This window comes from Cervus canadensis, chromosome 18 (genome assembly GCF_019320065.1).
Source record: "Cervus canadensis isolate Bull #8, Minnesota chromosome 18, ASM1932006v1, whole genome shotgun sequence".
Taxonomy (NCBI): Eukaryota; Metazoa; Chordata; class Mammalia; order Artiodactyla; family Cervidae; genus Cervus; species Cervus canadensis.
Genome location: NC_057403.1, coordinates 22,871,645 through 22,883,960, shown reverse-complemented (window position 1 = coordinate 22,883,960; position 12,316 = coordinate 22,871,645). Strand labels below are relative to the sequence as shown.

At 49.1% G+C, this 12,316-nt stretch overlaps 1 protein-coding gene across 1 annotated transcript; it reads right to left on the bottom strand.

The window, feature by feature from the left end:
* Positions 1-9,630: 9,630 nt before the first annotated feature.
* LOC122421525 (putative inactive cytochrome P450 2G1) lies at positions 9,631-12,091 on the bottom strand. Its single transcript, XM_043437609.1, has 3 exons — positions 11,802-12,091; positions 11,531-11,672; positions 9,631-9,952 (listed from the first exon to the last, which is right to left on the bottom strand). The coding sequence occupies exons 1-3, from the start codon at positions 11,916-11,918 to the stop codon at positions 9,771-9,773; spliced, it is 441 nt and encodes a 146-aa protein (XP_043293544.1). The 5' UTR covers positions 11,919-12,091; the 3' UTR covers positions 9,631-9,770.
* Positions 12,092-12,316: the final 225 nt, after the last annotated feature.

The following is a 12,316-nucleotide window of genomic DNA, read 5'->3' as shown; positions in this document are numbered from 1 at the left end:
CAGTTCCGGCGAGGCAGAAAAGGAAAGACGACCTCAACAGAAGTAGGTTACCTTTATTCAGGCAAGGAGGGGCGACAGTCGGCCTAATGACCAGGCTGAGCGCCGAAAGGGATCAGGGAGGCTTCATACTTATAGGGAGGTTTGTGGAAGCAATAAGGGAAACGTCAATCAAGTGGGATATTTTGAGTATTCTTTTGTTGAGATGACACTTGTAGTTGGGCAGGGGGTGATAAGTCTTCTGGGCGGGTGTAGGGGGTGGTAGGTTTCCGGACAGGGGGTGATAAATCCCAGATAGATGCAACCAGCCTGGAGCATCAGGATGGAACTAAAGTTATGCTTTGTTTTCTCCGAAGTTAGATGATTCAGCAAGGGGCCTTTGAGACTGTTGTTCTCTTTTCTAGGCCCAAAAGACTCCTTCATTCCAGACCCTGAAATCATAAGAAAAAGGGGGAAAGGGCGCCGTATCTCTCTGGCTACTTCCTGCTGGATAGGGGCGACGGTTTTGGGTCTGGAATGGAGGATCGTTCTAGGGCCCACAGTCTCCTTTTTCTGAGCTTGAGGTGAGGCTCTCAAGAAGAAGAATGGTCTTGACCTGATCTCGAGAGATGGCCCGAATCTGTTCTTGGAGAAACCTTTGAAAGAGATTAAAGAGACAGGGTCCAAATAAGAGGAATAGAATGATAAGTACCAATGGTCCCAGGAAAGGGAGCAACCAAGGGAGTATCTGTTGGAACAGGTTTTGGGGAATGTAAAGGTTTTGTAACTCTTTCTGCGGCGTTCAATTCTGTCTCTAAGTTCTTTGACTCGGCCCTGGACTATGCCTGTTTCATTAACAAAATAGCAGCAGTCCTCTCCTAGGAAAAGGCAGGTCCCTCCCTTTTCTGCGGTGAGAAGGTCTAGGGCTCTCCTATTTTGTAAGGCCACAGAAGCTAATGAGTTAATTTGTTTTTGGATTGAAACGAAGGACTCTACTACCTGCTCCATGTCTTCATTAAGTTCTTGGGACAGCTTGTAATAGAAATGGGCAGAGGTCGAGATGCCTCCAATCCCGGTGCCTAGGGCTGCTGCTATGCCAGTCCCAATCAGGAGGGGGGCTATGACAGCTCGTCTTTTTCTGTGGGAAAGTTTTCCTTGGGGGTAAACTATTTGTTCTATCTCTTCCTCTTTGAGGAATGTTAGGCCTGGGGTCAGGAAGACCAAGATGCAGGGTCCAGGGGGGTCTAAGGGGAGGCATGAATATGCATAGGTCCCACAGAGAATGAAGATTCCTGGATTGGTGCAATTATTTGTGCTGTTCCAGAGAACCCAAGTGGAACAGAAGGAGGGAGCCGAGTTTGTAAGACCAGTGTAGTTGGGACTAGAGTAGTTAATACAGGTTAGGTTTGAAGAGGCTGAGAGTAGGACATTGTCAGAGACTGGCCCAATGAGTGGTGTAGTTTTCTGTTGGGAAGGGGAGGTATAGTTGCCCTGTGACAGCCAGGTTGAGGGTAAGGGAATTGCTATGTGTGGTGAGGGAGACAGTGACATGCATATCCAACACTGGGATGTATGCTGTGTGTACTGGAAGAATTGGAAGGAAGAGTTGAGAAGGCGGGTAAGGTGTTGGTTGCCAGAGGGAGGTTTTAGGAGAGGCCGTAATTGGGAAAGGAGGTCTAGGCGTTTGTAAGGCTCAGGGGTCGCCTGTAACCGGGAAATTATGTTCTTTATAACTTGTTCTTGTTTCTTTTCCCGATTTTGATCTAGTACCCCACCTCCATCTGAGTACCCCCAGTGAGTAATGGGATAAAAACATATGTTTCTTCCATTTGGCTTATGGCAGGTACTCACGAAACTCCCTCTCTTTTGTACTTTGACAGTGAGTAGGGATTTGGACTTCCCACCCCCGAGGTTCATGGTGCATGGTTTTGGAGCTGTATTATAACATGAGGAATGTACGTAGGAATAAATGTCTGAGCAGGGGCAGGGAGTAGCCAGAAGGCTGGGGAGTGCAGCAAGGATAAGGAGCAGAGGAGTCATGGGGCTGTTAGTTAGGCAGTGCAGAGGAAATAGCGCCCTAGGAGCAGAACACAGCCAGCAACGTAGGCGATACCCACGGAAAGACGAAGGATAGGCGGCCAGTCCTGAGGGGAGACAGTTACTAGGCCTATAGCAAGGATTAAGATTAGGAGTGCAGTTATGGTTAGAGAGACAGGGAGAGGCCAGTCAGGGTGAGGGGCAGAAGGCCCCAAGTTGGTGGTTGTTTGAATCTGAGGAGGAACAGTGCTCATTAGGATGTAGAATGATGTAGAGAATGAGAGTAAAGAAATCAATTTCGTCTGGAGTCAGGTTGTAGAAGGTTCCCTGGAGCCACAGTTGAGACACCAGTGTAGTCAGGTCTTTGAAGGAGGTTCCTGTTGGGGCGCTGATCCAGAGGTCTTGTAGTAGTTGGGTCAGGAACAGTTGTAGGTTGAAGAGAGTCCAGGTCATTCAGTGTCCTCTCCGATGGTTGACAGGGGTTGTCGCCGGGTGAATTTTAAGGAGGTGGGTCCTGTGAGGGAGACCTGATAGGTGTCATTTAAGGAGGGCAGCGCAGGATTGGAGGTGACCCGTTTTAGACGAGAGAGGTGTACCCAGGAGGTGACCTTTTCGAGTTTAGCTGCAGTTGGGGTAAGGAGGATGACTTTGAATGGTCCCTGCCACTTTGGGGTTAGGTCACCCTGGGGATTATCAGACAGATAGACCATGTCCCCAATTTGTAAAGGGGGCAGGGAGGCTTGGGGGTCAGGGGCAGGCAGATTGTGGTTGACGTATCTCCAGAGGGCATTGCGGAGTTGCGCCAGCAGAGGGGAGTGTAGGAAGCTTGGTATGGGAGGAGGTTCGGGGGAGTCCAGGAGGGAGCATGGGCCGTCCATACATCACCTCAAAGGGGCTCAGCCCCAGGGGCTTTCTGGGCAAAGCCCGTATTCTGAGGAGAACAATTGGTAAAAGTTTAGTCCAATCCAGATGTACCTCGAGGGTTAATTTGGTAAGGGTTTCTTTGATTATTCTATTCATCCTTTCTACCTTTCCTGAGGACTGGGGACGGTATGGAATGTGAAATTTCCAGGGTATCTGTAAGAATTGGACAAGTTGTTGGGTGACCTTGGATGTAAATTCTGGGCCATTATCAGACTGTAGGGATGAAGGCAGCCCAAACCTGGGGATAATTTCTGTGAGGAGAATTTGGGCCACTGTGTGGGCTCTTTTGTTTGTAGTGGGAAATGCTTCTACCCATCCCGAAAATGTGTCTATAAGGACTAGTAGGTATCTGACTCTCCGGACCCGGGGCATATGAGTAAAGTCTATCTGCCAATCTTGTGCTGGGAGGCTGCCTCGCATTTGATGGGTTGGAAAGGATGTCGGTTTAAGGTTGGAATTGGGGTTAGTACGTTGACATGTTTGACAGGAGCGGGTAAGGTTATCTAAATATTGTTGGTCAGCAGTGGATATGGGGAAGTGGTTACGGAGGAACTGCTGGAGTGTCTTGGATGAGGGATGAAAAAGTGAGTGTAGATAAGAGAGGATTTCTCTGGTGGTGGGAGGGTCGGGTGGAGTCAAAGATAAGATGACAGGGGACTGGAGGGAAGGATGGGACAGTGCTATCTCCTTTGCCTTCTGGTCTGCTGCATTGTTGTAGGCTGATATGAGACTTCCCTTTTGATGTCCCCTACAGTGGAGGACAGCGGCTTTGTTTGGTAAGAGTGCTGCCTCTAGAAGTTTGTGAATCAGGTCTGAATTAATAATAGGGGATCCCTTTTGGGTTAGGAAACCTCTTTCTCTCCATATTAGGATGTTTGAGTGAAGTATGTTATAGGCATATTTGGAGTCTGTGTGGATGTTAACCCCTAGATTTTTAGCCAGAGTTAAAGCTCTGGTGAGAGCTATCAGTTCTGCCTGTTGGGAGGTGGTGTGAGGTGGCAGCGGTGAAGCTTCAATTGTCTGTGTTTTATGATTGTGACAAAGGTCTCCCTGGATGATGGCATATCCTGCTGCAAACGGTGGGGATTTTTGAGAGCTGCCATCAACGAACCAGTGTGGGGTGTCTGGGTCTAGGATGGGCTGATCTGTTACATGTTGGAAGGGGTTTTGGGTAAGATCTACTGTTAGGCTGCAGCTATGTAAGAGGGAGTCTGTTGTAGAGGACATGGGTAACAAGCTGGCGGGGTTAAGGGGAGAGCAGGGGGAGAATGAGAGCTGAGGGTCGAGGAGAAAGGCATGTAGGACCTGTACCCTGGAAGGGGGAAGGGAGAGGAAAGCCCGATGTGACAGCAAGTCTCGGAAGGTGTGTGGAGAACAGACTGTTAAAGGGGCATGTCTAGAGAGTTTATTTGCTTCGGGTACGAGGGCTGCGATAGCAGCCATGGCCTGTATGCAGGGAGGCCACCCCTTGGTCACCATGTCCAGCTGTTTTGATAGATAGGCTATGGGAGCCCAGGTGTCTCCAGCCCGCTGACATAGAAGCCCCAGGGCCTGTGCTTGGTTGGAATGTGCAAAGAGAAAGAATGGTCTGGTGTGATCTGGCAGGTGGAGAGTTGGCACTCGGAGGAGGCTCTGGGTGAGTTGGTGAAGAGGATTGGCCAGCGAGGAACGATTAAAGAGGGGCTCATCTAGACATCCTTTAGTTGCCTCATAGAGCGGCTTTGCAATGAGGGAGAAGTTGGGGATCCAGATACAGAAAAAATTTAGGAGGCCGAGGATAGACAGGAGTTCCCTTTTTGTTTTTGGAAGTGGACAGTTAATTAAGGCCTGGATTCTATCTGGGGGAATAGTTCTTTGTTGATGGGATATGGAAAGTCCCAGGTAGGTGACTTTTGTCTGGACTATTTGGGCCTTAGATTGGGATACCCGATAACCCCAGGATCCCAGGGCCCCAAGGAGTTTGGCAGTATGTTGGAGGCAGAGTTTTCGGGTTGAGCTACAAAGGAGGAGGTCATCTACGTATTGGAGGAGATGACTCGGGGCTAGGTTGAGAGTCTGTAGGTCCTTTGGTAAAGCCTGTCCAAAAAAGTGAGGACTGTCTCTGAACCCCTGGGGGAGAACTGTCCATGTTAGCTGTTGAGAAACGTGAGTCTCGGGGTCTTGCCAGGTGAAGGCGAAAAGAGGTTGGGAGAGGGGGTGGAGGGGGATGGTGAAAAAAACGTCTTTGAGATCTAATACTGTGAAGTGGGTTGCAGTCGGGGGTATGGTAGACAGAAGGGTGTAAGGGTTAGGGACTACTGGGAATGTCGGCATAATAGCCTCATTGATTTTTCTCAGGTCCTGGACCAGTCTCCAAGAGTTTGGTCCCTTTCTTACTGCCAGAATAGGGGTGTTGTGTGGTGAATGGGTAGGAATTAGGATAGAGGCCTGAAGAAGACGGTCTATGATAGGCTTAAGTCCCTTGTGGGCCTCTGGGGTGAGAGAATACTGTTGTTGGGTGATTATAATCGAGGGGTCTTTTAGGGTAATGTGGACTGGGGGATGATGTTTGGCTATTGAGGGGTGATCAGTGTCCCAGACTTGGGGGTCTAAGGCAGGTAGATCTAAGGGAAGGTCAGGGGTGAGGGATAGGGACTGTCCAGGTGCCATTTGCATGCAGAATATAGAGACTGTATCGAGGGGGGGGTATGGTAATAAAGACCCCCAATTTGGATAACAAATCTCTCCCTAGAAGTGCCATTGGGCACTGAGGCATTATAAGGAATGAGTGTATAATGGTTGATTTTCCAAATTGACAGAGTAATGGAGGGCTGATTTTTGGCCTTAGGGGAACTCCAGAGACCCCTTGATTGTGATTTTTGAGTCTTGAGTTGGGCCAGAGTAGGAAGTTAAGAGAGAGAAAGTGGCTCCAGTGTCTATTATAAAAGAGGTCTTTTTTTCGGCCACTACCCCGTCTACCCTAAGTTCCGAGCTCGTGTTCAAGACACGGGCCGGGGAGCTGGAACCCGGGCCCCATCATTGGAACAATTCTTGTAGAGTTGGGCTGGGGTTCCGGGGAGAAGTGGGGATCTCCTCAGATGCACCAGGGCGTCCCTCTGGACATTCCACTCTCCAGGTCTGGGAGGTGGGGACCTCCCCAGGGGTGCCAGGGCACTCCCGGGGACAGTCCATCTTCCAGTGTCCCCATTGGCCACAGGTTGGGCATGCTTTTGTCGGGGGCCGCGGGTTTGGGCATGCCTTTGCCCAGTGTCCTGACTGGTTGCATCAGAAGCAGGGTCCGGGGGGAGTCTTAAGACCTGTTCTGGGATGACTTGGGCCAGGCTGATTTTTTTCTTTAATTGCTGCTGCCAAAAGGGTATATTTAGCTTTTCTCTCACGTTCTTTTTCTCTCTTAGCCTCCTCCTCTCTATTATTGAACACCTTGAAGGCTACTTCTAGAAGGTCTCTCTGGGGGGTCTCAGGGCCCTTTTCTAGTTGGCGAAGCTTGCGTCTGATGTCAGGGGCAGATTGGCTGATGAACTGAACATGAAGGTACAGTAACCCAGCAGGGGTAGTGATATCTAGGTTGGTATACTTTTGGACTGCCTCTGTGAGGCGTGCCAAGAATAAGGCTGGATTTTCGTCTGCCTCTTGGGTGACTTCTATGACTTTATCATAATTGACATGGATATGAGTATTTTTCTGCATTCCTTCTAGAATGCAGGTGATCATATGATTGAGTCTCCTGATACCTGGGTCACCGGGCTGGTAAGTCCAGTGGGGATCTAACTGAGGCACAGCCTCATCAGCAACTGGGCTGTCCCGGTCTTGGTTATGTAAATGATCAGCATGGGCTTTTGCCGCTTGCCAGATACGGTCTTTTTCATCTGGGGTGAGAGTGGCATTTAGGATATAATATACGTCACTCCATGTGAGGTTATAGGCCTGGGAGAGTCTCAGGAATTCTTTTCTGTATCTGGTAGGATTTTCAGAAAATGATCCTAACTTTTCTTCTATCTGGCTCATATCTGACAATGAAAATGGCACATGGACTCGGGTGGGGCCCTCTGGTCCTGCGACCTCTCTTAGGGGAAACATGTGCTGGGTACGTGACCGTGTGGCAGGGGGGGAAGGAAGGGGGGAGGGGGAGTCGGGGAGCTGGGGTAGCGGGGCTGAGGGGGAGTCAGGAGAGGTTTTAGTGTCAGTAGGTGAGTTGGATGAAGGGGAAGGAGAGGGGCGGCGGGGTGGCGGGTAGGGAGGGGGATCCTCCGCGGGGGTCGAACTCTGGGGGTGCAGAAGGTTGCGGTCTGTGGTTAATTGAGGAAGAAGAGCCCTTTTGCTTGGGAGGCAAGGTGCATAGAAGGACTTCATGGGTGGAGCAGGCCTGGCATAGGGAGGGCCTGCTCCGAAGAGCCCAAAAGGCTTGGGCATATGGGACCTCCGACCACTTGCCATTCCGTTTGAGGAAGTTGGTGAGATTATGAAGAATGTTAAAGTCAAACGTGCTGACTTCAGGCCAGCCGTCTTGATTGTCTAATTGGTATTGAGGCCAAATCTGTGTACAGGGTTGTTTTAAGCAATTAGCTTTGAGTTCAGTGAGTGAGAGTGGTTTGAGATTTTTGAGAACACAGGCCAGAGGGGAATCTTTTGGGACAGAGTGGCCAGACCCCATAATTGAAAGGCAAGCAGAGGCTCTTATTGGGAACTCGAGTCGTCACCCGTAGTCGCAATAGGAGTTATGAGAAGAGAGCTCTGTGTCGAGGTGGAGCGTCCCCCACCGTCGCCCACAGAGTGGCCCTGGGCCGGGGGTCCCTGGGACCCGGAGAGGACTGAATTCTAGGGCGCCTCTAGAACTCCGTCCGGATCGGATCTTACCTTAATCTAGGGGCTGGCCTGAGTGGAGTGTTGCATGTAGAGCGGTCGAATGGCAAGAGGTCCCTATTCTGGAGGTCGTCAGAGAGAGAGAGAAAAGGGGGTAAAGCCGAGGCCTGGGGGTACGCAAATCATCAATAAAGTCTTAGCACAAGACTTGCACCGCTCACGAAGGCACTAGGCGTCCCCGAGGGGAACTTAAGAGCCCTGGCAGAGAAGTGAGCTCGAAGGATGTTTGCGCTCCCAGACTCCGGGGGAAAAGGGGAAAACAGTGAGAGGGAGGGAGAGTGAGAGAGAGTGAGACGAGTGCCTCGGCCCCTCCCGGGTTTCGGCACCAAAAATGTAAGGTACAGTTCCGGCGAGGCAGAAAAGGAAAGACGACCTCAACAGAAGTAGGTTACCTTTATTCAGGCAAGGAGGGGCGACAGTTGGCCTAATGACCAGGCTGAGCGCCGAAAGGGATCAGGGAGGCTTCATACTTATAGGGAGGTTTGTGGAAGCGATAAGGGAAACGTCAATCAGGCGGGATATTTTGAGTATTCTTTTGTTGAGATGACACTTGTAGTTGGGCAGGGGGTGATAAGTCTTCTGGGCGGGCGTAGGGGGTGGTAGGTTTCCGGACAGGGGGTGATAAGTTCCAGATAGATGCAGCTGGCCTGGAGCATCAGGATGGAACTAAAGTTATGCTTTGTTTTCTCCGAAGTTAGATGATTCAGCAAGGGGCCTTTGAGACTGTTGTTCTCTTTTCTAGGCCCAAAAGACTCCTTCAGTCCATGGGATTCTCCAGGCAGGAACACTGGAGTGGGTTGCCATTTCCTTCTCCAGGGGATCTTCCTGACCCAGGGATTGAATCTGTGTCTCTTGTGTCTCCTGTGTTGGTAGGCGGATTCTTTATCACTGAGCCACCTGGGAAGCCCCTGCAGTCTGGTACATCGTAATAAATTCCAAATCTGTCATCTTCTCCCCACCTCCACTGGTTCTACTGTGTCTGAGTCAACACTGCTGCTTGTAGCTTCCTAGTTGGTCCTTGCTCTGGTCCTTACTCCCTCCCTCAGTTTATTCATTGACTAACAACTGGCACAAGCCATTTAAAACATGTCAATACATGTCATCTTACGTTCTCCAACCTTCCCAAAGACCTCCATTGCACTCAAGTCCTCACGAAGGCCCCACATAATCTGGCCCTTTAACCCTTCACTCCTATGCTCTCCCTTCCTCCTCTACTCCAGCCATACCTGTCTGCTTGTGGGTTCATGAGCACACAGCCAGTCTTTTGCCTCATGGCTCTCCCCTTTTTAATTGTTCTGCCAGGAACATTCCCTCTCCAGATACCTGAACAGCTTGCTCCTTATAGCCTTATGAAACCACCCATGCCACCGATTTAAAATTCCAATTCTGGAATTCTTTTTTCTTTTCTCCTTTTTTTTTGAGAAATTATTTATTTGGCTGCAGCAGGTCTTAGTTGCGGCCTGCAAGCTCTTAGTTGTAGCTTGTGGGATTTAGTTTCCTGATCAGCTCCCCTGCACTGGGAGCTCAGAGTCTTAGCCATTGGACTACCAGGGAAATCCCCTACTTTGCTTTTCTAATGCATCACACCATTTGAAAATTTTATTATGTTTATTCTTCATTATATACCTCTGGTCATTACTGGGGAAAGGTCAACGGAACAGCATAACGACATGGAGGTCTACAATAAGAATTTGGTACAGATAGAAACCTAGGTGGAGGTGAACAAATGAACTTAAAATCTGCAAGCTTTTGCCAAAGTCTCGGCCAGGGCATTGCTTTTCTGCTGGATGTAGAAGGTATACAGCTCCATATTTTGGGATGACCCCTGCTGACCAGTGTCCCGTGACAGTGTAATAGTGCCTTCTCTTAGGATCGTTGTGAGAATTGAAGGGGGATGAAGAGGTCGGGTGCGCCTGGACACTTGGGCAGAGCTCTGTTCTCCGACGGTTCCTTCCACGTCCAATAGGGGGCGCTCAGCGGACCATGAAGCAGAGCTCGTAGGTCGGAGGGATGTTGCCAAAGCCTGAGACCTTGGGCGTGATGTCGATGTCAGCAGGTGGTACCAGAGAGCGGAGGGAGAAGTTTTGAAGGATGGAGGTGAAGTAGAGGAAGAGTTCCATGCGGGCCATGGCCTCGCCCAGGCAGATGCGTTTTCCTGTGGGCACAGAGAGGGGAGAAAGGGGGCGGGGGGAATAGTGGGGAGAGGCAGACCCGGAATCATGGAGAGGGTTCCGGTCTCACCACCGCTCAGCCTCAGCTGCCTCCGCTGTATCTCTGGGGTCATGATAATACCCACTTTTTAGGGTTATCATAAAGATGCAGTGGGTTTCTACAGTTAATGCTCCGCTAGGATCTTCCACGTATAGGGGGCTCAACACGTGGAAGCTACTTCACTGACGGCACACATTCCAACAGATTGTAAGACCGAATGGTTGTAAAGGATCCATGCATTTAAAGTCTTTTCATTTCTGGTTCTTTTAAAGGTTTAGGAAGTGCCTACAAGGTGCCAGACACTGGTGAGGGAAAACAAAAGCTCACACTTAGATAGTGCTTGATCTACCAAAAAAAAAAAAAAAAGAAGTGAATATATATATATATATGTGTAACTGATTCACTTTGCTCTACAGCAAATTCTAACACTACCTTGTAAATCAACTATACTCCAATAAAAATTTTAATAACAATAGTGCTTGCTGTTTGTCAATCACTCTTCCAATGCTTTGGAGAGATTAGTCTCCATTTCACAGACAGGGAGCTGAAGTAACTCATTCATGGCCCCACTGATGGTGTTTGTAAGTGGTGGAGTGTGCTGCACTGACACCAGGTTCAATATAGCTTACACTTAAAATGCGATTTTTCAAAGACATTGTATTATGAGTTACCAAGCTGCTGTTCATTGGATGTATCTTTCCTGCTCCCTGTTTTATACTGTCAGCAAAATAAGAATCTTTTAACATTTTTAAGTGGTTAAAAAATCAGAAGAAAAATAATATTTTGTGACATGTGAAAATTAAAATTCAGTGTTAATGTGCATAGTTTTTTTTTATTCTGCATCCATCACAGACATGCTTTTTTCTTTTTATTGTTTTTTGGCCATGCCATGCAGCTTTCAGGATCTTATTTCCCCCACCAGGGATTGAACCTGGCCCCATGCTGTGGAAGCTTGGAGTCCTAACAACTGGATCACCAGAGAATTCCCCAGGATGGTTCAGCAGGTAAAGAACCTGCCTGCGACACAGGTGACATGGGTTCAATCCCTGGGACGGAAGGATCCCCTGGAGGAGGAAACGGCAACCCACTCCAGTATTCTGGCCTGGAAAATTCCACAGACAGATGAGCCTGGTGGGCAACAGCTCATGGGGTTGCAAAGAGTCAGACACGACTCAGTATCAGCATCATTATTTATGAATGTCTATGGGTGCTTTCACAGTACAATGGTGTAGACTGCATAGTTCAAAGACCAGCGAAACCTAAAATATTTTATATTTTGGCCCTTAGAAAAAATATGCTGGCCTCTATTTAGTGCTATTACTTTTCTAATTATCAGAGTCCATGGTCCTGATATTCCATCATTCTGGAATTCTGGGATTCTAGTATTGTATGAGTCTATGAAATAGCACCCAGCTTCCCATTCAAACCTGAATGTCAAATACAGACTAATGATTGGGGGACATATCTAGCGTGTTTCTGCAGAACTGTTGGGGGTGGGGGGACTCAGACCATAGACACCTACCAGAGGAAAAAGGCACAAAGGCTTCATTCTTCTTGAAGTGGCCTTGCTCGTCCAGGAAGTGTTGTGGATAGAAGGCATCTGGGTAGCGGAAGTATTTGGGGTCTTTGAGGACAGAGCCAAGAAGAGGAAAGACGTCGGTACCCTGGGGTGAAGATGGGCTCAGTTAGGAGAAATCAGTGTTGGAGTCTGGAGAATGGCAGGGACCCAGGAGGAGTGGGGGTACAGTGGGGTACAGGGGGAGGCGGGGATGACAGGGGAGGTGCAGCTCCACCTTGGGCAGAAGGTAGCCTCGGAAATGAGTGTCCCGGATGACATTATGGGGGACGCCCATGGGCACGATATCTGTAAGTCTCTGGATCTCGTGGATCACGGCATCTGTGTAGGGCATCTTGGCCCGGTCATCGACACTTGGGATCCGGTGTGGTCCAATCACCTGGTCAATCTCTTCATGGATCTTGGCTGGAAAAAACCAGAACACACAGCAGACAAAGATGCAGGAGGTGTTTCTGGAGGCCAGGATTGGGTCATAGGTTTGTGTCTTCAGCTCTGTATGTATTTGGACTGTCTCTTTATTCTTGACTGCGGACACATTGGTGGGGCTAATAAACACTCTTTCCAGTAGTCACGTACAGATGTGAGAGTTGGACCATAAAGAAGGCTTAGTGCCAAAGAATTGATGCTTCTGAATTGTGGTGCTGAAGACTCTTGAGAGTCCCTTGGACAGCAAGAAGATCAAACCAGTCATTCCTAAAGGAGACCAACCCTGCATATTCACTGGAAGAACTG

Coding starts and splice junctions, on each gene's coding strand:
- LOC122421525 (XM_043437609.1), bottom strand. CDS start 11,918: ATGCCCTACACAGATGCCGTGATCCACGAGATCCAGAGACTTACAGAT. Junction 11,673..11,801: donor GAGGCTACCTTCTGCCCAAG/GTGGAGCTGCAC, acceptor TCTTCACCCCAG/GGTACCGACGTCTTTCCTCT. Junction 9,953..11,530: donor CTTTGTGCCTTTTTCCTCTG/GTAGGTGTCTAT, acceptor CTGTGCCCACAG/GAAAACGCATCTGCCTGGGC.